Source organism: Phasianus colchicus, chromosome 30 (genome assembly GCF_987193195.1).
Source record: "Phasianus colchicus chromosome 30, bPhaCol1.hap1.1, whole genome shotgun sequence".
NCBI classification, from domain to species: Eukaryota; Metazoa; Chordata; class Aves; order Galliformes; family Phasianidae; genus Phasianus; species Phasianus colchicus.
Window position 1 is genome coordinate 158,771 of NC_143465.1, and position 26,099 is coordinate 184,869.

The following is a 26,099-nucleotide window of genomic DNA, read 5'->3' on the forward strand; positions in this document are numbered from 1 at the left end:
TGTAACTCCCCTCCTCTGAAGAAAAGCTCTGGGCAACATGTTCCAGTACTCTGTAACCCTCATTGTGAAGAAGTTCTTTCGCTTATTGGTTCGGAACTTCCTATGCTCAACTTTATGGCCATTTCCCCTTGTTCTGTCCCCATGGACTGCTGAAAAGAGGTTGGCCATGTCCCTTTGACTCCCACACTTAAGATATTTATAGACATTAATAAGATCCCCTCTCAGTCTTCTTTTCTCAAGGCTGAAAAGATTCAGGTTACCTAGCCTTTCCTCATAGGGGAGACTCTCCAGGTCACTTGTGGTCCTCTGCTGGACTATCTCCAGGAGATCCCTGCATTTTTTGTACTGGGAAGCCCAGACCTGGATAGAGTACTCCAGGTGAGGCCTGACCAGAGCAGAGCAGAGGGGGAAGATCACCTCCCTGGACCTTCTGGCCATGCTCTTTTCAATGAACTCATTGGCCTTCTTGGTCATCAGAGCAGTATGTTGATAATATATTGTTTACGTGCTTAAATTTTCATAATGATATTTTGGTGCCCGTGATTAATAACAACAACAAAATACTCTACGTGTGTGGAATATGGTAGCCCAGCGAGAGGCTCTTTGATACATTTTACGTTTTTGAAAGATAGATGCTTTTAAAGGATAGATTCATGGTTAATGCTTTTTAGTCATACAGAATTAGTATATGCATTAGTGCCCATACAGCAGCATAAGGCTCACATAATATGTTAAGGAAAGAATGCTGAAAGTGAAGATCCTCACTCTAAAAATGTTTTAATCTAAAAAGTATGTCAGATGAAATAGAGTTAATGGAAGTGGAAAAAGTGAGAAAAATTTCACCTAAGATTGCCAGCAATCATTAGTACAGAACCTTTATATTTTTAATCCCAGTGAAATGTTTTGTAAGAAGTGTGCAGAGTTGATCGTGTAGAAGCCATTGGCAATTTTGAAATATGTGTGAATGGTAAATTTCCTATGAATATTGTTGGCTTGATTTCAGATATATTCACAAGCATTTCTCTGGAAAGTACACTGCTATTCTGTCCAATGTAAATTCACTGACACCTGCTCTTAGCAGGAATTTTTTAGTAATTCAAGGCAGTAACGTTTATCAAAGTAGCTAAATTAGCTGTTATGAAATCACTGTTGAGTTTTTGTGAATGAGCACCTCTATGCACTATTCTACTTCTATTCTAGCACTTTTCAGACACTAACATAGGTAATAGACTAATGAGGCAGGGGAACCTGCGAATCCAAGCCCTGGGAAAAGGAAAAGGGGAAAAGGTAGGGAGATGGGTCTAAAAACAGCACAGTGGCAATGATCTGAGGAGAAACAAACTAATTTACTAAATAAGATATCAGAATGCAAGATAACATACTATAATGCAATATAATATAACGTAATTAGAATTGAAGCTAATAACTAAAGTGAGAGTGTCTGAAAAATAGAAGCCTTACTCTAATTAAGCTGAGGTGATATGGCTGGGAGCAGAGATGAGCCAGAAAATCAAAAAAGGGAAGTCAAGAGATCTACGAATGGTTTTTATCTTTCCCACTGAGCAGAAATGGTAACAGAACAGTGAGCAGTCCTCTGGGGGATATAGTTCTTCTTCTCTTCTAAAACAGGTACCCCGAAGTATCTACTATGCATGGAACAGGAGCATTAATGCTTTAACATGTACTACATGATGTTATGATGTGGAATACTGAGAACAAAAATCTAAAACCATGACATATAGTTACACTTCCGTCACCAGAAAAAAGAGGAAATAGGGAAGTTCTGGAGTCTGAGTCTAATTCAAAATTGTTTGTAATTAATTAAATGAATTATTTTGGAATTCAAAAAGGAATCTCTTTTACAGATTTTGTTCACTGACCAAAATTTACAAAATTCTTCAAGTAGACACAAGTATAGGGCAAAAAATATCTGAACAAGCCTACCCAAGTCTAATAAGGTAATAAGACTGTGGGTGGTGACTTATTTTCCTTTGAGATTTGGAATTGGGGTCACTTTTGTCACCAGATTTTTTAACACCTTCTTCGAGATATTCTGATTTATTGTTCTTCAGAGGAAAACTGCTTAAATGTGGCATCACAGAAATATATTGGATTAAGGGCTAATACATTTTCCTAGCCAGATGAAAGTGGTGTTGTATTTTTAACATGTCAATAGTGCTTATCCATATCTCAGGAAATCCAACAGTGGAGAATTCAGGTTTAAAGTAATTAGATTTATATTTCTTATTTAAATGCATATATTTATTTTCAATATTGTCAGTTACTTTTTTCCCATCTTACCACATTTTTGTCTCTCTTCCTCTTTTCCTGTCTCTCTCGTGCACTAAGTAAATATATAAACAAATATATAAACATATATGTATACACTTATATACTGTCTCTTTCCTATTAATGGTAGTTAGTTTAGTGACTAAGGATGAAAAATATTGTATATTTACGCTTCAATTATAGGAACAATATGTTTTACTGTCTAAGTACCATTTCTTGTCATGGTTATTATCGTGATATTAAATAGCTGAGAGTCATTGTAGAAGGAACATAAGTCATTACCATCTTTCTATACATAATGACTCTTAAACATAATTGCTATGTAATCTTTAGGTGAATTATTATATTGAATTATTATATAGGCCAGTGCACATGCTGGTAGCTTAGCTAGGAATAAAAGAAAGCTACTCAATCAAAGATTAGTCCTGTTTCTTTTTTAATTGAATGATTTCAAAGCATAATATTCAGGGCCGTGTTTTAGAAATATGTGATACTTTTACTTGACTCTGTTAAAGTGTGTGATATTAATTTAAGTAAATTGATAATGAAAAGAACATAACTGCATGACTGAAAGACTGATCCAGGTATGAAAAGGATACTTGTATTTCATGAGCTACATATTGAGAACCCACAAACCCACAAAAATCTAGTCAAAGTCTTGATTAGATGTGAGTCACATGCTTGACAGTCAAGGTAACTTATGCTGATGTTACAAAGAGATACCAGCTGATCTTAGGGGAAAGGTGATATGTTCTACATAGGGGACTTTACAAACAGCAGAAAATTAAATTCTTTCCTTTGACCTCCTTCATAGGATGCGAAGTCAATGCTGTGGAAGTCATGATAGGTTGAGGTGATCCATGAAAATATCTACATATTAATATATATCTGTACATATATATATAGGCAATTGGAAAGAGCCTGAAAACCTTCCAGTGATGTGACATGTCTATTTTGGTGATACTAAGCTGCTATTACATCAATTGTGTTCAAAAATAACATGAAATAAAAATGCTCTGTAGGTGCCTTTTACTCCAGTAGAATGTAGAGTAACAATGTCATAGAGAGACATGAGGAAACTTGCACTACAGAATCTATCCCCTCAGTCTTCTTAATCTCTTTTACTTCCACAGGAAGAATTTTGTGGAGCCTATGACTGTTTCAAGTAGAGAAAGAAAGTATTACCTTTTTCTGATCTAACTTGCCACTCCCAGGGCAGTCCATCCCAGTGCTTGACCAATCTTTTGGAAAAAAAGCTTTTCCTAACATCCAACCTGAACTCCTCTGTCACAGCTTGTAGCCATTCCCTCTAGTCCTATTGCTAGTTACAAAGGAGAAGAGGCTGACGCTCACCTTGCCACAACTTTCTTTCAGGTAGTTGTAGAGAGCAATAAGGTCATGCCTGAGCCTCCTCTTCTGCAGACTAAACAATCCCAGTTCCGTCAGCTGCTCCTCATAAGACTTGTGCTCCAGACCCCTCACCAGTTTAATTGCCCTTCTCTGGACAAACTCCAGGCTTTCAATGTCTTTCTTCTAGTCAGGGGCTAAAAACTGAACACAGTACTTGTGATGCAGCCTCTCTATAACTTAGTACAGAGGGATGATCATTTCCCTGCTCCTGCTGGCAGCACTATTTCTGGTACAAGCTAGTATGCATTTTTTAAAATGCATGTCTGACATATGTTGCCAAAAACAAAGGCAACTTTTTTAACATAATAGCGGATAATGTTGACTACCTAAATTTGAACTGAAATATATATAATTTATTAATCATTTATATGTAATATTAATCATGTACAAAATGCTATAATGGAATTTTTTAAGATTCTGCTGCACTAACTGCACAATGGAATGTTTTTGTTTGTGTGTTTTTGAGAAGGTCTGAAAGATTTAAGTTACTTTCCACCATGATAACAAAAACTAGTTAGGATTTTTAGAAAGTTACAAGCAGTCACACAAGAAAATAGGCACACAATAGAAGCAGGCAAAAATAAGGAAGATGTAATTGAAGAATTTATGATAAATTTTATTTTTTATTTAATTCAGAACATGAAATGAATTATACTAATATGTTGTGCCAATAACAGTGGACGCTTCCGTAGAATATAAGTGGGGAAGACTCTTTTCTTTAAAAAGATCAACATTTTAAAGAATTATTTTTAAAGAATTTAAATTATTAGTTGTGAATAGAGAGGAGGAAATACTCATAGAAATAATAGCTAGGGCACTAGTTACTGGTCACAGGTTAAGTGGCTTTTAAAGGGTTTTATTAAACAAATCTATAAAATTTTAAAGATCTATATGTTTGCAGTCTTTTACTGAACTGTTTTTAAAAGAGAAGATTCAAAACTCACTAGAAGTATGCCTGTTCATTGAAATGAAATTCTGTAGCTATTACTTCTGGACCGTGCATCCAAAAAAAGTTGTGAAAAATTCTGTCTCATTCTTAAAAAAATGAAAATAAGAATATATCAAATTTTGTAGTATATTATGCAGCTTTTACATGAATATTGGATTAACTTTAAAAGATAATCATTGCATCCCTCAGTTTTCCTCCCTGATTTTGAATAAAACCAAACCTAGATAAAAGCTTGGTCCAAATGATAGAATTTTTTCTTCTCAAGACCAGTTGAAGCTAAATTTTATCAAACATTTCTATATATACAACTGAACAAGGCAAGGAAAAATATTTTAAAACTCCTACACAATTTTTTTAGTTTCATGTCTTAGTGATTACAGTCTTCACAGATGCATATATTTGATTTTAGGAGGCATAATATGAGTAATTAATGATAACTCAGAAGTTGTCAACTAGTTAAGAAAATGCATAGGAAAGCAAATACATTTAAGAAAAGTCAGAATAAAATTAGTACTGTGGCAGTATTTGTTTTCCTGATGCTGGTTTTTTACATCCTATGAATTAAACTTATGCCCTTCCTCGTTCCTACTTTTTATAGGAATAATCCTTGGTCAATAGAAAATATATTTGCAATGCATACTGCACTTGCACAGGTTTTTATTCTGTTCAGATACAATCTACATACAACGTATCTGTTTTTTCCAATAGCTACTGGAATATATAATCGCTCATAAACAATGTTATGTTGTTTTTTTTTTTTTTTTTTTTCTTCATTAGGGGCTGATGTTATCAATTTTGATGGCCACGTAGTGCTACCATACAGATTCAGGAACAAGAAAATGAAAACATTGAAAGATGTCATCTCTCTGAAATTTAAGACCTCTGAAAGTGAAGGTGTAATTTTCCATGGAGAAGGACAACAAGAGACTATATCACCTTGGAACTCAAGAAAGCCAAACTTTTTCTAAATTTAAATTTAGGTAATTTTTTTTTTTTTTTTTTTTTTTGGTATGCTTTTGTGTCCTTTTTAACACTTGTTCTGGTTTCAGCTGAAATAAAGATGTCCTGGCTTTTGCTTAGTCATGGGAGCATGTCCATGGCCAAGCCAGGACAGGCCACTTAGTGGGAAAAAGAAGTCACCACTATACGCATGACTGCAAGGGGAGGGTGGAGCCAGGACAGGTGGCCAGAATTAGGCCAAGGGTTATTCTATAAAATATGACATGCAGAAGGTCATGACTACTACCCTCTGCTGATCTTCCACAGATGGGGAGGAAACTGCATCCCATAGTCTGAGGGGAATGAAGAAAGTCTTCAAGGCCTTGGGACAGTTGGTGAAAGGGTCTGGGGCACAAGTTATTTTCTCTTCCCTCCCTTCGTTTTCAGGTGATGACATGGGATGGAATAGAAGGATCCAGTCCATAAATGCCTGGCTACAAGACTGATGCTATAGGCAGGGCTTTGAGTTCTTTGATCATGGCTGGTTTTATAAGACACCAGACCTGACAGTAATACATGGAAAAGGTTTATTTCACAGTAGCAAAAGGGTTCTGGAACAGGAATTAGCAGGGCTCATCCAAAGACCTGTAAACTAAGTTTGAAGGGGGATGGGGATGTAGATTGACTTGGACTGGTGGAGAAGTGCTCTAGTATTGATGAAGGCCAGGACATGGGACAGACACCCCTTGAGGGTTGCTGGGCATTGGTTGGTATGGGGTAAGAACTTGCATTGCTGGCAGGCCACAGGTCAGCAGGGAGTTGTATTTATTGCTGTGGATTGGTCAGTAGGTAGAGAGTAATTGCACTGTGGCTGTATAAAGTATGCATTTATATATTTATAGTTGCATTTCTTCCCATTTTCCTCTTCTTTGTGTATAGTTTTTATCTCAACCTGCAATTCCTGTTTTTTTTTGTTTTTTTTTTTTTTCCCAATTCTCTCCCTCATTCCATCTGGGATGGAAAGGGGGAGTCTGGAGAGAGTGAATGGCTGTGTGATGTTTAGCTACGTGACAAGTTAAACCGCAGTTCTCAAAAGAACTTATATCCTTCTTTTTCTTCAGATATGGCAGGCCACATAATTTAATTTTGTGAAAATATTCATCATTCCTTTTATGTTGTTCTTTTTTACTTCCTGTCCTATGTCCCCCCACTTTGTGTGAGATAACATGAAAGTAAAATCAAAATGAAGATCAACAATATATTATTATTAGAAACTTGTTGGAAAGGATTGGTAGGGGATTGGGAGAACTGTATTTGCCTCAGCTATAATTTCATCTTCAGAAACTTGCAAAATTGTTGAGATTGGAAGGACTTCTAGAGGTCATCTCGTCCATCCCCCAGCTCAAGCAGAATCAGCTAGAGCAGGTTGCCCATAAGTACATCCAGAGCTTCAAGTATCCAGAGCTTCAAATATCTTCAAGAGTGGAAATTGTCATTATCTCATTTTAAGAACACAATCAAGTGGCTGTGTGAAAGAAAGATGCTGTTTTTAATGCTAGGGGAATAAGGATCACTCTTAAAAATCTGCAGCAAAAAAAGATTACTGTATGGGAAGCTACAGGCCACATGAGGTTCAGTAACCTTCCTACAAAGAAACAGAGCTTGAAGATAGGCAGGGAGAAGGTCCTGTTTGTTTTTTTTTAAGCTATACTATGAAGCACTGGACCCACTGAAGCTGGTGAAAATTCTCGGAAGGATCAATAACCTTCAGCAAAAAAGCAGTAAAGATCATTTGTAGGAAAATACTGTATTAAGCCATGGCAGTGTGATTTGCTAGAATGTGTTGTCAACTTGCACATCTTTACTGATTTTCAGGCATGCTCCAGGAATGCATTGTCTTCTCATGTATTTAAAACATAGAAGAATACACTGAGTTATTGGGCAGTGCAGCGATTTTTTAAACTTCTTGGTGAATTTGTCATTTGCTGCTTCACTTGAGATATATACTACCTACCTTTCTGGCTTACTTATGTCAGCCAGACTGCAGTGAAATATGACCTCTGATGAGCACAGCTACCCAGGCAAAAGTTTCCAGAAAGCACAGCAGTAAGCTGCAAAACTGTATTTACGTTAACTTTAATTGCCTCCCAGAAAAATTGCAGAATCACAGATGGCCAGGGTTGGAAGGGACCTCAAGGATCATGAATCTCCAACCCCCCTGCCATGTGCACAGCCACCAACCTCCACATTTAATGCTAGACCAGGCTGCCCAGGGCCCCATCCAATCTGGCCTTGAACACCTCCAGGGATGGGGCATCCACAACCTCTCTTGGCAGCTGTTCCAGCACCTCACCACTCTCTCTGTAAAGAACTTCCCCCTGACATCCAACCTAAATCTTCCCTCTCTCAACTTAAACCCATTTTCCTTTGTCCTGCTGTTGTCTACTCTTTCAAAGAAATGACTCCCCTCCAGTTTGTAGGCTCCCTTTAGGTACTGAAAGGCTGCAGTGAGGTCACCCTGCAGCCTTCTTTTCTCCAGACTGAAGAAGCCCAGCTCCCTCAGACTATCTTGGTAGGGAAGGTGCTCCAGTCCCATGATCATCTCTGTGGTCGTCCTCTGGACCCTCTCCATCAGTTCTGTCTTTCTTGTACTGGAGGCTCCAGATCTGGACACAGTACTCCAGATGGGTCCCCACAAGAGCAGAGTGGAGAGGGACAATCACCTCCCTGTCCCTGCTGACCACCCCTTTTCTGATGGAGCCCTGTATACCATTTGCTTTCTGAGCTGCAAGAGCACTGCTGGCTCATGTTAAGTTTATCATCCATCAGGACGCCCAGGTCCTTCTCTGCAGGACTGCTCTCAAGGACTGCTCCTTTTACCTCATCTAGTGAAATGTGTCCCTACCCAGGGTGATACTTAGTAGAATGAAAAGGCTCTCACTGTGAGGGTGCTCAAACGTGGAACAGGTGACAGAGATACAGAGGATCTTCAATCCTCCCCAGATTAACCAGATATAAGTAAGCTTCACTGAATCTAACCTAAAGAACCAACAACCAATGCTTGCAAGTTGTATTCCGTTCAGAGGCTTTCCTCAGAAAACGAGTCAAAGAAGAGAAGCTATGAAGCAGCGGTGAAGGGACAGCTGTCCCACTTACCCCATTAGTCCAGTGGACAGTTCAATGGTACAATTTTCTGCACCTATACAAGGCATAGAAAAAAATGTAAGAAGTACCCAAGCAAAAGGGGTGCGTTGAGATCCTCTGGTACCATGGCAACACTGATGTCACCAAAAACAACACAACTAACTCAGTTTTCTTTAGTTCAGTAACAGTCTGTATGATTGTTTGCAATTTAGTCTTCATAGGAAACAGAATCACCGCTTTTCTCTCTACCTGAAGAGAATGTACACAGGGGTAAAGTGATGGGGGGACAGACACACTTATACATGCATCACTAAGCAAGAGCATCCGTAAATAAAAGCATGCTACATAAATGCCAGCTGTGGCTATACAAATAGAATCATAGAATCACTCAGGTTGGAAAAGACATTCAAGATCACTGAGTCCAACGACCTAACCTTACTACCCTAACAAGCCTCTGCTAAATCATCTATCTGAGCAGCACATCCAAATGGTTTTTAAACACATCCAGGGATGCGATCTTTTAGGTAACAAAGAACTTTTTTATAGCTATAGTTTTATAAAGTTATTCTCTCAAGTTGTTCAATATACTTAGAACCAAAAGGGCAACTATGTACCATGAGAAATAAAGAAAACAAGGAGAGAGAAAACGAAGGAAGAAAGGAAGTAAGAACATGTTTATATTGAAAGAATTAAAAATCCACTACTTCAAGTTTCTGAAAAAGAAAAATAGAGATGTTACCATGCAAGGAATTAAGCAATAATTCTTTTTCCAGCAACCAATACAGAAATATGAAGTTCTGTTCGGAAAAATAAATGCTGAAAACAATTAATAATGTAAAAAAAATATTTATTTTCAGAACTTGCTAATTACATACATTCTTCTAAAAGTTTGAGGTTCCTTTATTAAAATAATTTTCTAATCTAGAAGTTATATAAGCACTTATGTGAAAAGGAAAGATTTATAGATTTCTCATGCAAAGGCTGCTCTGAAAGCAATGCCTTCTATTTTATTTTGTTGGCCCATGATATCAGAGGTAGATATCAGTAGTATAACAGTAGAGATTGAACGTTCCCACCAGTATCCCACTAGATTTTGTTGCCATGATGGCAGCATAGTGGCAGTCTGTGAAAATTATATCTGACACAGAAGTGCACATGAAACAAAGATATAACTGAATTCCTCCATGTGGAAAAAACAGCATCCATTGACATTCTTCAATACTTGATGAACATTCACAGAGATTTAACGGTTAGTGTTAGCATAGTGTGTTAGGTGGTGTGTTTCAGCAGTGGTGACAGTAATAGTGGATCAAATCTGCTGCTCCAGGCTTTTTTTTTTTTTTTTTAAACAATACGCGCAGCATACAAGCCCTTCTTCAATCACCACCAAAAATGCATAGCTAGTCATGGTGACTACATTGAAAAATAATCTTCTGTAGCTTAGAACTTATTCTATTTAAATGGAAACTATATTATATAAGATTATGATGATACAATTTGATAAATGGGAAGCATTACTTTCAGAGCAAAGAAAATTTTTAAGGGAATGTATTCAAATCTTATTTAATTTATTGTGACGTTCTAAAAGATAAACAAAGTCCAAGTGTCCCATAAAAAAAAAAATTAGTATTTCTAAATCAATTTTTCTGAAGGAGGGCCACAAAGATGATCAGAGGGATGGAACACGTCCCCTGTGAGGACAGGCTAAGGGAGTTGGGCTTGTTCAGCCTGGAGAAAAGAAGGCTGCAGGGTGACCTCTTAGCAGCATTCCGGTACCTAAAGAGAGTCTACAAAGAGGAGGGGAGTCAACTCTTTGAAAGGGTAGATAATGGCAGGACGAGGGGAAATGGTTTGAAGTTGAGGGAGGGAAGATTTAAGTTGGATGTCAGGGGGAAGTTCTTTACAGAGAGAGTGGTGAGGTGTTGGAACAGCTGCCTAGAGGGGTTGTGGATGCCCCATCTCTGAATGTGTTCAAGGCCAGATTTTATGAGGCCCTGGGTAGCCCGGTCTAGCATTAAATGGGGAGGTTGGTGGCCCTGCATGTGCAGGGAGGTTGGCGATCCACAATCCTTGAGGTCCCTTCCAACCCTGGCCATTCAGTGATTCTGTTATAACATCTGTACATTCATTGATTATACAGTATTCCATCAAAAAACCTTAAAAAATCTTTTAAAAATGAACTAGCAATACATACTCTTCTAAAGGAAATGCTGAATGATTTAAAAAAGTGTTCAAGTGTAATTGAAAAATGTTTGAGTATGCAACTGAACATTTTGGTGGGATATGTATGCATGTAAAATAGATCTTTTTTAAATCTGACTTTGATTATGCATCCACTGATGCATAACAAATGTACTTGTATGGGATACACATTGCTGTTGCAGATCACAAACCTGTGGTGCCTGAGAATATCCACCAGTAACTTCACTACAGCTAGACATTTAAAAATAATGGACTGCTCAATTTGCTGTGGTTTCAAGAAGTTGATACAAAAATAAAACATTTTTTGTATCAGACTAAATATATGTTAAAAGAATGAAAAATATATGTTAAATTTTAATATTTCATTTAAAAATTGTACCATTCTTAGGTGCCGAGTTGATGACAGGGCCTGCTGGGCTGCTGTGTGTGTCTGGGGTGCCCTGTGCTGGACAGCCAGAACCAAAATAGACCCATACCTATTACTGTTAACCACTAGAGATAAGAAATTAGCTGAAGTCTGTTCTCACTTACTTTCATACCAGAATAACAAACACTTGCAAAGAAACAATCACAACTATTTCTTCCTGGGGAGTAGGTAAACAACCCACACTTTAAATACTTATTAAAAAAAAAAAAAAAAAGTTATTTTTGATCCTAAATCTGCAAAACTCTACTGTTTGAGGAGTACCATGGAGCAAATGAGGAAAATCACCACTTTTTATGATCTTCAAGATAAGAAGTCCCCTCTATGTGAAAACAAATAAGAAAAATAAAATTAAAAAAAAAAAAACATGCTAGAGAGTACATTAGAAAAGAATTAAGCTTTCAAACAGAGCATGTTTTCAAAGAGATCTTCAAATGCTTTCACAGTTCATTTCCCTCACTCTCCATTGTTTTAATACAAGTACTGAGACATGCACCTGTAATATCAGAAAAAGTAAATACCAAGCTATGCTTGCAGATGTTGAACTGTGACTATGCTGGCTGAAGATCAATTACATAGAAATTGTAGAAATATCCAGAATAAAAATATCTAAAGAGAAACAGAGAAAAAGAGGGTTGGATGCTTCGGATAACTCTTAAGTGTTCTATTCACTGTCACAAACAAAGCTACTAAGTTTACAGTGACTGCTGATAATTTTCTCACATCTGTGATTCTTTTTTTCTCCAAAATGAAAAACAATTTTAATTACAATGATTTAATACAGTTGCTACAAATATGAGAACATGATTAGACAAAACATATGCTTCAAAATGTTTCTTCCTATCTATCATTTAATATTTTTATGCAGTTCCATCACTTCTATGGTCATAGAAGTCCATCTTTTCATTAAGACAGTTTAGTGAACATTATTATTATGAGTAATAAAATATTATGAGAGGTTGGCAAAGAACCATTTACATGGATTATGAGACCACATAAGTATCTTCACAATTTAGGTGGAAAAAAAAAGTGTAAAAGAATAAATATGTATTCATATGTTTACATACATATGGACATATAGTTCATTCAGCATAGGGAGTTCCAGTGGCCATCAAGACACTTCATCAGTTTTTTGATCGTGAAGGTTTGTTTGTTTGTGAGCATAGGCTGATGAAACAAAATGTCCAGTATATCTATCTAGTGGCACTGGACAAAAGAAAATTGGTTAGGTTCCACACAAGTTAAATAGTGGCTTTCTTATCTACTTTAAATATTCCCTGTGATATTTTGATGTAATATATAGTTTTGGAGAGAATGGAGTTTCTGTGAAGTACATATGGCAACCATAGGAGAGAGTGATGGAGATATGAATAGTTGGTAGCAATAGCATGACAATGGCAAAGGAAATTACAAGTATCACAGAAATTTTTCTAATGATGAATACAGCTGATGAATGTGGAATTAATAGTGAAGAGGAACAATGGTTTCACTTAAAGTCACTACAGGCAAATAGGATTAACTTGTCAAAATCTGTTCAAGCTCTAATTTTTAGCACTTCAATATTTTCAAAACAGTTATTGTAAATATTCCTTTCAAATGCTTATGGCTTAAGCCTTAACAGCATCTCCAAGTCTAATTTTTTTTTCTCTTGTAAATATTCACATGACCAAGATTTTGTTCACTGTACTATCTAAGGAGTAAATAATCTCCATAAAAAAATGTTCATTTCTTCATAAAATGATAAGGTCTGACTTGTTTATTTTTCTTCTTTTCTCTCCTTCCTTAAAAAGAAATCAGTCATACATCAGAATACTCTAACAGTAACATTTGACATAGCAAGATAGAACTAGTCCATGAGCAAAGGTATCAGTGACTCCATTCCACTCATGCCATAAGATTTCAGCACCCAGAAGTCCTCAGAAGATTATCTTAAAAAGTGCTGTCAAAGACTGTTCAATAGGAATGCTACTGTTTTTTTTGTTGTTGTTTGTTTGTTTGTTTGTTTGTTTTGTATGCATTAATCTGCTGCAGTATTGTGATTGAAGGAACTATTCGTATGGCAATGATTCTGCAGGAGCTTATTATGAACTTCAAAAATCAGTGATAAAATACAATATATATTGTAGTTGTCATAGGCTCCAGATGCCTTGAATTTGCTGATTGTCTAAAAAATTCATAAATGGGAACATGACGAGAGACATCTATCTATCATGTCTCTTTACTCTCTGTCTCAAAAAGAGCTTGAATATAAATATTCCATCAGCTTTGCATTAATGAATTCAGTGGATACTTTGCCTTCTGTAACATTACTTTCTTTCCTATGACTTGCTTTTTGATAAATTTTTCCTATGGCTTGCTTTCTGATAAATTATGTCACTGCAAATGTAAAGATCCTTTCTCCTCTTTTGAGTGTATTAAATATATTATATGTACCTGAAACTCTACAAAGGGGATGGGGAGCAAAATGCCTCCTATACTGTCAGAAAAGAGCAAGTCTGACACTGCCTTATGACACTAAATATGGACAAGTCTCTGGAGCTGGACAACATGTATCTCAGAGTCCTGAACTAACTGACTGATGTGGTTGCCAAGCTACTCTAAATCATTTCTGAATATTCATGGCTGTCAGGTGAAGGTCCTGGCAAGTGGAAAAAGGAATCATCACTCCCATTTTTAATAAAGGGAGAAAGGAAAATCTGGGAGACTATCGACCAGTGAGCCTTACCTGTGCCAGGGAAGATCACAGAGCAGAACCTCCATGAATCTACTCTAAGGCATGTGCAAGAAAGGGGAGGGGGGTGATTCAAGAATGCCAACACAGCTTCATCAAGGATAGACTATGCCTGACCATAGAAGTGCTCAGGTTGGAAAAGACCTCAGAGACCATCAAGTCCAACCACAACCTAACCAAACTTACCCTAATTCTAACAACCCTCTGCTAAATAATGTCTCTGAGCACAGTAAACAAATGGTTTTTAAACACATTCAGGAAAGGTGACTCAACCCTGCCTCTGGGGAGCCTATTCCAGTGCTTAACAACCCTTTCTGTAAAGAAGCTTTTCCTGATATCCAGCTTAAACTTACTCTGGCACAACTTGAGACCATTTTCCGTCATCCTGTCACCAGTGAGAAGAAACCAACCCTGCACTTGCTGTAAGCACCTGTCAGGTACTGGAAGAGAGTAATAAGGTCTCTCTTCAGACTCCTTTTCCCCAGACTAAACAGCCCAATTCCTTCAGTCGCTCCTCATACGGCATATTTTCCAAGCCCTTCACAAGCCTTGCAGCCCTTCTTTGGACCTGCTCGCACCCCATGTCCTTTCTGTATTGAGGTGCCCAAAACTGAACACAGTACTCGAGGTGAGGCCTCACCAGTGCTGAGTACAGGGGCCAAATTACTTCCCTAGTCCTGCTCACCACACCATTCCTGATCCAAGCCAGGATGCCACTGGCCTTCTTGGCCACCTGGGCACACTGCTGGCTCGTATTCAGCTGACTGTCCATCAATATACCAGGGTCCCTTTCTGACAGGCAACTTTTCAGCCACTTCTTCCCAAGCCTATAGGGTTGCCTGGGGTTGTTGTGACCAAAATGCAGGACCTGACACTTGACACTATTGAATCTCACACGGTTCACCTTGGCCCATCAATCCAGTCTATCCAGGACCTTCTGTAGCACCTTTCTCCCCTCTGGCAGATCAACACTCCCTCTCAATTTGGTGTAGACTGCAAACTTACTGAGGGTGCACTCAATCCCCTCATCAAGATTGTTAATAAAGATGTTAAATAGAAGCGGCCCCTGTACTGAACCCTGGGGGACACTGCTCATGACCAGCCGCCAACTACATTCAACTCCATTGATCACAATTCTTTGGGCTTGGCCATCCAGCCAGTGTTTCACCCAGCAGAGCATACATCTATTCAAGCTATGGGCAGCCACCTTCTCCATGAGAATGTTGTGAGGGACAGTGTCAAAGTCTTTACTGAAGTCCGGGTAGATCACATCGACAGCCTTACCTTCATCCACTAAATGGCTCACCTTGTCATAGAATGAAATCAGGTTTGCCAAACATGATCTACCATTTGTAAACCCATACTTACTAGGCCTGATCCCTTGGTTGACTTTTAATTGGTCCATTATGTCTCCTGAGATTATCTGTTCCATAATCTTCCCTGGTACTGAGGCGAGACTGATAGACCTGGAGCTACCAGGATCATCTTTCCGTCCTTTTTGAAGATGGGTGTCACATTTGCCAGTCTCCAGTCCACTGTGACGTCCCCGGTTAGCCAGGACTGCTGAAGGATGATGAAGAGTGGCTTGGAAACCACATCCACTAACTCCTTCAGCACTCTAGATGCAATCCATCTGACTCCATGGACTTTTGAGCATTCAGCTTCTGGAGCAAGTCCAAAACCATCTCATCATGGATTATGCAGGGCCTATTCTGTTCCCCATCCCTATCTACCAGTGCAGGAGGCTGTGTTCCCAGGGAGTAACAAGTCTTACTATTAAAGACTGAGGCAAAGAAAGCACTTAATACCTCAGCTTTATCCTGATCCTTGGTCACCATGTTGCCCTCGGTGTCCAACAAGTCATGGAGGTTCTCTCTAGCCCTCCTCTTGCTGTTGATATATTTATAGAAATATTTATTGTTGTCTTTTATCTTAATGACCAAGCTCAGTTCTAACTGGGCTTTGGTTTTTCTAATTTTCTCTCTGCACAGCTTCACTACATATCTGTAATCGCCTGGAACAGCTTGAAAAGCGGGCTCATGTAAAATCAAATGAGATTCATCAAACCAAAATGTAAGGTGTTGCCACTTGGGTTGGAGCAATCTCAGATATGTGAACAGACTGGGAGAAGTACTCAATGAGAGCAGCTCTGTCAAGTAGAACTTGGGGGTCCTAGTGGATAAAGAGCTGGATGTGAGCCAGCATTGTGCACTTGCAATTTGGAAGGCCAACAGTATACTGGACTGCCTCAAAAGAAGGGCAGCCAACTGGGTAACAGGAAGAAGTTGTCCCCCTCAGTTCTGTTTTTGTGAAGTCACACCTGAAATACTGTGCCCAGGTCTTAGGCCCTGAAGACAATAAAGATGTGGAGCTGTTGGAATCAGTCCAGAGGGCAGCCACAAAGATGATCAGAGGGCTGGAGCACCTCTCCCGTGAGGTTCAGGAAGTTGGGCTTGTTTATACTGGAGAGGAGGATTGTTTTTCTGGGGAGACCTCATTGTGACCTTCCAATACTTCAGAGGAGTTTATGAACTGGCAGAAAACCAACTTTTTTCATGGTCTATTAGTGAGAACGGGCAAGAATGGTTTTAAATTAAAAGAAAGGAGATTTAGGTTAGATGATAGGAGGAAATTTTTTATTCACTGTGGTAAAGGACTGGAAAAGGTTGCCCAGAGAAGATGCAGATGCTTTTTCCCTAGAGGCATTCAGTGCCAGTCTGGATCAGGCCCTGGGCAACCTGATCTAGTGGTTGATAACTATGTTCATGTGAGGGCATTGGAACTACATGATATTTAAAATCCCTTCCAACATAAGTCATTCTATGATTTTAAAATGAAAGCTACAACTCCCGTTGACTACAGTATATTTTTTTTTAATGTTAAATATTTTGTTTGCTTCTCTTCCCACACAGTTAAAATCTTTTCTAAATTTGACATCAGCACTTATTCACAGAGAGAAATGTAAAGAACATTTTCAATCTTACTGTAGAGGGAGCCTTTAATTTATTTATTTATTTATTTATTTATTTTTGTGACTTCCAAGAGATCTATTAGAAAGTAACGTCACAGATCTCATCTGCAGTTTCAAACATAGAAAAATCTCAAAGCAAGAAGGCAAGCAAATAATTAAATGAATAAGAGCACCTTGAAAGGAAATATTTTGTAATTTTACAAACTTCTCTAGGGAATAGATGTCATCTCTAATTCTCTTTTAAAGTTGAACCTTTTTTTTAATTCACATTGCTGTGTAAGGAAGAATGTGGTTTCCATTTCTGACACACAAAAAATAATGTGTATTTTATCAGCATACTCAAGAAAAATAAGAACAAATCAATATGGCAATTAATGACCACGTATTTCAATATGTGGTTTAATGAGAGTTCTTAATACTCTGAGACTAATAACCAGATTGCTGTATTGTGCAATGAAATATTTTTTTAAGCACTAAGTTTATGACTTTCCAATTAAACCTTTACTATGAGAAAATGTGCAAGTTCTACATCTGAAATATGTTCTCAAATATTCTCTAAATAAAAGACTGCATTCAATATAAACCTACAAACTTGAAGAAAAATATATGATTGTAAGGTATTAAGCAACCTTTTGCTTTAGGTAATGTTTCAAAAAAATTTCACAAATTGGATTAGATGCCCATGTTTTAATCAGGCTTAAAAAATTGCTACTTATCTATACAGTCAGTTTCTTCACTGACAGCAGGATTAATCTGCAAATCTCACTGGTTAATGACAATGCTTCAATATACAATACTAATTATAGGGCTAAAAACTTTGCTCCTGCTGAATTCCGTATCTATGGAACAATGTAACTTTACATAAGTTGCTCCAAATAATGCATTTGAAAACAAGTTTGGAACTCTCAAACATTATTCTGTTTTTCCAAGAAGTCATAAGACAGTGAACTTTTCTTCTCAACTGCGCTGCTGCTGTCTACTGGTTTCAGCATACTGACTCAAGGACAGCCTGATTCCTGCTTCTAAAATCTACACAGTATTTTAGGAGAGGTTTTTTTTGTTTCTTTGTTTTGTTTGTTTGGGAGGAGAAAGAAAAAAAAAGTTCCTATAGACATATAAATGTAAAACATTATTATTAATGTCATTAACAAAATACTGAAATAACTTATAATGCTAGCAGTTCAATGCTTCTCTTCGAGGAAAACAAAAGGTTAGGTTTCTTACTTCAGTTGTCTGTGAAGACAAATTTTATCAGTATTTTTTTAGTTGATTCATTATTTCCTTGATAGATGTGTTTTATTTTTCTCCAGAAATATGCAGTCTTTCAAGCAGACAACTTTTCATCCAGTGACAGAAATAATTTTGTTAGCCAACTATGCTTTTCCTCACATTTAGTTTCAGACTCCAAATTCATCTTGTAACGTGCTTACAGTGCATAAGATATCAATTTAATTAAAAAAAAAAAAAAGGAAACAAAACAAAAACCTAAAACCTTTTGCTTGTAAATATTTTTGGCTAAAAAAAAAAAACAAAAAACAAAAAAACCTACAACTTAAAAATATTTTCTTTTTTTTGTTGTTGTTTAAAAAAGTGTTGGATTAAAAAAAAAAAAAGTTGGTTTCTGTCTCCATATACTTGAATTTGTATAGTAGATATACTTAAATGTAAAAAAATGTAATCATGATGTGAAATCAACCATGTTATAGTGTTGGCTACACTTAAAACAGCATATAAAATATTTTAGTAGAGTGAAAGCACATAGCCAAGTCAAAGCAACAGAAATCACAAGATATTTTTGCTAGTTAATTAACATAATTGCTAGTTACCATGACAAAGTGTTTCAATAGGTCTTAAATCACTTGATGTCAATGGAAGAGTCTTCAAGATAGGTGCTTCTTAACTTGTTCTAACATTTTTTATTTTTTTTTTTAAGATAAATCTCAAGTATTTATTTCCCCTAAAACACCTACAAGAATACTGTACTAAATTTGCATAGAAATAGGACATCAGACATTTACAGTTTGCAGGCATGTGGACTTCACGTAAGCACCCACAGGATCAAATTCAAGGAATGGTATTTAGAAACTACACTTGCTTTTCTTAAAACTTGATCTGTTGTGCTCTTAACCACTTGCACCATTGCTCATCTCGTTTTTTTTTTTTTAGAAGAGATTCTAAAGTTATACTCAAATATTAAAGGAAAAATCTCCGAAAAACATGTCATATTTAGACAAGGTGAGCTTCTTCAATTGAATTTTTACTTGTTTTATTTTTATCTTTGTCATCAGGCAATGAATTATGTCTTGTTTCCCTCTCAAGACCCAGCATGAAATGTATCTGAATGCTATCTTTTCCTCAACTGGTCTATTCAAGTCTTCTGCAAAAACAATTTTGAAGATCAAAAGTAGTGATTTCAAAGCACTCTTACTAATTCTAATGCTGTATTTCCTATAGAAGAGCTAACTAGAAACTCAGAATAAAGGATACAGTAAATATTAAATTAAGCTCCAGTTATTACAATTAGTAATCCTGGAATATCTTCATGCATTTTAGCAAAAAGCACTTGAGATTCAGATTTAATCTGAAATTCAAAGACAGTTTCTATTTAGATTTTTTTTTTTTAAAGGAATATAATGGAAAAACTTACAGTAGGAGCAGCCGTAGACCTCAATTCTTAACCCAATTTGGCCTTCTCCATTCCAATCTAAAGGAACTATACGTACATAGCGAGCAATGACTGGGTGTTGCAAATCATGTCGGACCACACTATCAGAGTCTGTGTTTCCAGGAAATGCCTAAGGGAAAGAATAAGAAAATTATTTTATTATTTCTATCTCATACACTGTAAAGATTCTGTTATGAAGGAAAATTTTAGGTAGTGAAGACCTCCGAGTGACTAGTTAGCACTTAAGTTTGGTTAAAATGTTTTCTTTGATACTGAGCAAATGAACAGTGGTTTTAAAAAGTTTTGTAGTGCTCACAACACAAACACTGTAGCACTGGAACCTCGTGCTTTCTCCACAATAGATACAGTAAATTCAGATAAGAGCTGCTGCTAGATAAGAAAGTATTTTGCATCACTGATCCATTGCTCAGTTACTAAAACATTTATAAAGATGTCCAAAAGGGTTGTTCTGTGACAAGATACCCATCCTCTAACAGATTACAAACAGCAGTCACTGTCTTGTAAACAGAAACACTGATATATCCTATTTCCTACAGCAGACCCTCCAATTTCTCAAATTTCCAGGAATACAAAGATCTTTCTTTATTTTTTATGTACTACCTTCTGGAAAATGAGCACACAGTTTCTCTCCTAACCATAGTTACCTCCCACAGCAAAATCAGCTCTTTTTTGACTTTGGAAGTCAAAAAAGTACAAAACACAGTACTCTGTCATGGTTTTATAATTTTGTTATCGGTATTCCACACCAAACATCATGTAAAGCACGGGTAATTAAAGAGTTAATACTCCAGTTCCGTGGACTGACAACTTTCTGGATGCCTGGTTCTCAGAAGAAAGGAAGAACTACACATCCCAGGGGACTTCATGTTCAGAGAGGAGGATAAGCCATGGGAGGGAGTCATGGGATCTTGCTCTCTGGCTCTCTTGCTCACTGCCTAGCAGTGTGTGGGTCTGCTCCCCAACCGTGTGCCTTCAGTTCAAAGTAGGCCTTTTAGTTTCGGACACTCTCTCTCTCTTATTTGATTTATTAGCCTCAATTTCAATTATATTATATTATATTGTGTTATCTTGCATTCCGATATCATGTTTAGTAAAATTAAGTTTTCCTCCTTAGATTGTTGCTGCTGTTCTGGTTTCTGGGCCCAGCTCCCATCTCCCTTCCCTTCCCCCTTTTCCGTCCTGTTTTTGGGCCAGGGGGCCTATGGGCTTGCTGCCCCCTGTCGAGGGCACACGTTGATCTAGATAACTCCGTGACAGACTCTCAAGTAAAATTTAAAAATGACTGAAGTAAATTCAGTGCTTCTTTTGTAATTTTGTACCTCTTGGTAAAAGATTTCATAGTACTCTGCTTAAAAGTAAATGATATCTATCTGTTAACATAACAGATTTTATTGTCTTTTCATCTCATGCACAAACCATTTGTTTTCTAATGGTAAATGTTAAAGATTGCCATTTAGTTATTTTCAGCATTTTCAGAGAAACATCATAAGTCTTCATGAGTAATTTTCAATAAAACGAGTATCTTGGAGCAGTAAACAAAGAAAGGTGATCTTTGCCACACAAATAAACCCATATAGAATCCTATAATACATTCAAGTACTGGAAATAAAAAGAAATGAAGAAACAACTAGGCTGTAAATGTATCTACTGCAAAATATAGTCATCAAAATTTTGTAAAGCCAAAAATTTAGGTTGACACTTTGCATATAGATACAGCACTAGATATTTCAGATGAGTATCCATCTTGTATACTGCACAGTAGATCTAGGTGTAGGTAAAGATTCACAGAACCCTTTCCTTGATGAGCTAAAAAAAAATAATGCATGTAATATTTTTTATAAGGTTGGTTGTTTGTTTGTACTGCTGCAATTATTGTGCTAAATAATGATGAAGACACTCGTGGCTTCATAGTAAAACTTGTTAGGTACAAAAATTAATGCCTGTGAAGCACTTCCATATTTGAGTGCTAAGCATTTATGAGAAATACAATAGTTCTGTATTCTGAGCTGAATAGCAGACAGACAACAACAAAAAGCACAGGCCGAACAAGAACTAAACAATCTATTGAATAACTGCCTACCATCTCAGATTTAATGCTGTTATGTCCTTGTTAGCAATGCCTCTGTACCATCAAAAACTATGGCAGAAAGTCACAGAGGTTCAAAGGACCGCTTTGCAACAAGCTCCTCGTATACTGCATGAACATTCTTTCATCCCTGCAGCACTCTCAGCTAAATCAGGATCGCCCCACAGAAATAATTCATTTTCACTGCTAACAGTCTTGCGAATTGGCCTACCACAGCTAGTACCATTTTCAAGACCTGCTGCTTTGTGCTGCCAATCAAGTTTCTTAGCTCCTCTCCCCCCTGCCCCAATGGCAGTCACACTTCATGATCTCTGCTTTCCATGCTGGAGCTGCAGCCAGTTGGACTTCGGTTTCTCAAGTCCCTTTCAGTCTCAGGAGGGAATAAAACAGCCAGAATGGAATGGATGCAATGCGGCTCTCTCTAGGACACCTGCTGCCTCAGAAGAGTTCACATCTACTGGACAGCTACAGAGCTCCTACAAAAGCATCACACACAAACAAGGAAGGAAAGAAAAACCCAGGACACTGTGCAGGGGTCCTACCTCTCACTAGGTGATACCTGTTCCGTGTACAGAGGATGGACATAAACTGCACCTCATCTGTTCCCCACTTCTTCTCCCCCGCTTCGTACAGGCACTTCAAGACATTAGGGGTGACAAAGTAAGGCTCATGGAGAAGACTGGGCGTACAGGAGATCTTAAATCCCTTGCAGCTAGAGCACTGCTGGCGCGTACTTGTCTAGATCACGGATATTTTCCAACAAGCACCTACCAGGCACGGCAACCCACAGCCAAAATCTCATTGCCCCTGCCAAGTAGCCAGCCTGTCGAGAGACCTCTCGTTAGAGACTTGCAAACAAGGCTAAAAGCATTATTTCCATTTCACAGGCTGGCTTCTCTTCACCATGCATCACCTGCTCAAGAATAGATTGGGAAGCACATTACTACGCACCTGAGCATCTTGCTGAGCATGGGCATCATCCACATACATTCCTTCATCTCTGTTTCCCTGCAAAGACACAAGGATAGAAGACTCAGTTCACCAGAGCATCTACTGGAAGCAACTCCTGAGAATTCCCCACTCATGAAAAGCTGCTGGGGATGGATAATGGAGTCCTTCAAAGGGAACACTAGCTTACAAATGAAATGCAGCTCAGATGTACTTTGGGCTTCCTTCTGAAACGAGCAGCAACCCACTTCACTGGGACATTTAAAGAAGAGCCCACAGCACTCATGCACACCCAGAGTCAGAGTTCCCTCCCCGGAGAGGCTGGGTTTGAGGAGCAGGTCATGGGACACACAGGGTGAGAAAAAGCCAGCCTGGAGCTCCTCACCACTGAGTGCAGAGCTGTGCCCACAGCTCTGAACATTCACCCCCTTCTCCCCTCAGCTTGGCTCACCGTTGCGAGGGACACGAGGACCCTTCGAAACATGGGAGATGTGTCAGATACGATGCCATCCTCAAGGGAGCAGCCATATTCCAGCAAGAACACACACACAGCACCCGTTAGGAGCAGGGCCACCACCTGGGTGCTGCCCACAACATTTGCCAGCTGTAACCTAGCTAAGTACAGAACTGTGCCCAGGGCTCCCAGCAGCACTGCAGCACTCCAGCCATCATCATTAGTGCTACAGCCTCCAATTAAGAAGCGCAGACAGAAGGAAACTGACAAGAGAGCCTTTCGCACTCCTTACGAAGCTTGTAGTTCTCATTAATGCGACAAATCTCTCCATTGGTGCGAGAAGCCAGAATTTCCATTGGGCAACCTTCATCTGCTCCTGCTCCCTAGGGAATCACCAAGGCAAGACTTAAGATACCAGCACCTGCTTGTGACGTGCAACCAGGTTTCTTTAAGAGAGAGAAGACATGCATAACAAAGCAGTAAGTCCTTGGCCAGAACTTAAGCAATACAAAAGGAAGATTTCCAAACCTTCACAGCCCTCCTTAGTTCGTGCACGTCATACATGGTGGTGGGAGTCATCACCCCAATGATCACCCTCTCAAAATTCCCACTCAGCTCCGACTTCAAGTCATCAATCAAATCCTAGAAGGCAAAGAGGAGAAAGGAGTTGGCAGAAGGGACGGCCTTTGAGGACAGAGGAACTGAGCTGTTCAGCACTCCTCTTCAGGCTCCAACCCTCCTTGCATCAACAACTGCTCTGAACTGAACAAGAACAAAACAACCTTGGTCAGGTGAAGTCTCTGCCGACCTTTCTCTTGTAGAGATTGGGTCGTTTTTCACTTTGCACCCAAGTGACACAACCACGTTCATGCATCTCTGCAGACCACCCACCCTGCCAGTAGTGCTCTTAGAGGTGATCAGAACTTGCTGACGCTGGGAAACATTTAGTTTGGTCAAGACGTCAGTGATGGCATCTTCATCCATGCCTGCAAGAAACAAATGGAAGCTAGTCAGGATGCTTGCACAAGGATCAGAAGTGCCCTCTGGTCTTGTGCCACCTCCAGTCCCTCACACAGCCGGCTCTCAACAGCTCCAGGACTACATCGATGCACACAAAGCTGCCAGGACCCAGGCCACCAGAGCAGCTGCGTTTTGGGACACGAAGGGCAGTTCTGTTTCCACTTTCCAACAATTTTTAGGGCAGTTGTGCAGCAGAGCAGTGCAAGCAGCTATGCTTCCCTCTATCAAACCACCAGAGCAGCCATTCGCAGTGCTGGGGAAAAAATAAAAGTTGACCATGGAGGGAGATCAACTTAGCAAAGCCCTTCATGGCCTTCCTGAGAGCCTGCGCTTCTTGCTCAGCGCTGAAACTTGAGACCCCCTCGATTGTTGCCTAAGGCCACAAGAAAAGGATTTAGCAAAGGCAGACCGACGCACGCAGAGTTGAACTGGAAAAAAAAAAGAAGACAAACATAAAAGATGTGAACACAGAGATAGTAAAACTCCACCCACACAACTGATGCTTCTCTCTCACTTCTGTCTCACACGGCAGCCTGTTCTAGTGGGACTTCCCAAGCATATCAGAAAGAAGCCACGGGGGCACAACTGCATGGAGAACATATCTCCATGCTGCTGCCCACGGAGTACCTGGTTTCCAGTGAAACAAAAGCTGGACCACCCGGCATCTGTGTTCAGGCCCACCAGGCCTTCTTCCTAGCAGTTCTCCACGTCAATCATAAAGCAATGCGCTCCCATCATAGCCCTAGTCCTGACTTCTCTTGTAGCAGGTAAGGACCAGTATTCTGCACCATTCCTTTTGCTCTGCTCGGCACTGGGGAGGCTGCAGCTGGAGAACAGCGTCCAGCTCTGGGCTCCCAGTACAGGAGACAGCTGGACATGCTGGAAAGAGTCCAACGCAGGGCTACCAAGATGGTGAAGGGACTGGAACACCTCTGCCATGACAAGAGGCTGAGAGAGAGGGGGCTGCTCAGCCTGGAGAAGGGGAGCTCAGGGGGATCCCACCCACGGCTGTAGAAGTTCTGCACAGAAGTTTGTCCTGATATCCAACCTAAACTTACCCCATGCCTGTGTGTCCTGCGGAACCCCACAGATGTGACAGTGGGCTGCTTCTCAAAGGAAACCAGTGCTCGGCGTCGGGAGCGGTGGAGGAAGCAGCTGATCCTGCCAATAACGCTGCCATCGCGCGTCCCTCCCCGGGACTCCCACACCTTCCTCTCCCCAGCCCGGCTCGGCTCCTCGCAGGCTGCAGACACTGCTGAGGCACTCGCGCTCCAGGCCGTCATCTTCTTCCCGTGCCGCCGGACCGCTCTCTGCAGCGCTGCGCTGAGCTCCTGCTGCTGCACCAGAACCGCAGCTCCCGTGCTGACGGACGGCGGAGCTTCGTGCCGGCACCCACAGCACGCGGCCCCCGGGCTGCTGGCGGCACGGCAGGATGCTCCCGTCCCCGCCTCCCTCCCACCGCCCCTCGGCTCCGGCATCCTCCCGTTATCCGCCTGAGGAAACGAAGGCCCCGCACAGGGCTCTGGACGGGCTGACCGACGGCTGATGCCAACGGAACGACGTTCAACACCGCCACGCGCCGGTCCCGCACTTCGGTCACGACGACCCGAGGCATCTCTGCAGGCCGGGGGCAGAGCGGCTGGAAGGCCGCGCGGAGGAAAAGGATCCGGGGGCGCGGGCCCCGGGGCCCCGGAAGCGGAGCGGGCGCGCGGAGCGGGGCAGCGCCGCGGGCAGCCGGGCCGGGGCCACGCGGGACGCGCGCGATGATGACGCAATGACGGCGCGACCGCGGGCGCAAACGACCCCGCCGGGAGCGCCCGCCCCGTTCCGCGGGCCGACCAATAGG

The 26,099-nt window shown here is 39.9% G+C and overlaps 1 protein-coding gene across 6 annotated transcripts; it reads right to left on the reverse strand.

Moving 5' to 3' along the window:
* Window positions 1-6,037: 6,037 nt before the first annotated feature.
* Window positions 6,038-26,056, reverse strand: LOC149914296 (annexin A4-like). Of its 6 annotated transcripts, none has more exons than XM_090127023.1 (5): window positions 24,125-26,053; window positions 23,762-23,875; window positions 22,783-22,839; window positions 19,707-19,854; window positions 6,038-7,112 (listed from the first exon to the last, which is right to left on the reverse strand). In XM_090127023.1, the coding sequence occupies exons 1-5, from the start codon at window positions 24,215-24,217 to the stop codon at window positions 7,105-7,107; spliced, it is 420 nt and encodes a 139-aa protein (XP_089983149.1). In that variant the 5' UTR covers window positions 24,218-26,053; the 3' UTR covers window positions 6,038-7,104. The 6 variants fall into 6 exon arrangements, with proteins under 6 accessions (XP_089983149.1, XP_089983146.1, XP_089983147.1 ...); XM_090127020.1 differs by lacking the exon at window positions 6,038-7,112 and adding an exon at window positions 8,518-8,786 and having other exon boundaries at window positions 24,125-26,056; XM_090127021.1 differs by lacking the exon at window positions 6,038-7,112 and adding an exon at window positions 10,319-11,966 and having other exon boundaries at window positions 24,125-26,056.
* Window positions 26,057-26,099: the final 43 nt, after the last annotated feature.

Excerpts from the sequence above, each read along its gene's own strand:
- LOC149914296 (XM_090127019.1), bottom strand. The coding sequence starts at position 24,217 with ATGGATGAAGATGCCATCACTGACGTCTTGACCAAACTAAATGTTTCC. Across the intron at positions 23,876-24,124 it reads CTAAGAGCACTACTGGCAGG|GATTTGATTGATGACTTGAA; the intron begins GTGGGTGGTCTG and ends TTTGCCTTCTAG. Across the intron at positions 19,855-22,782 it reads ATGCTCAGCAAGATGCTCAG|GCATTTCCTGGAAACACAGA; the intron begins GTGCGTAGTAAT and ends TCTTTCCCTTAG.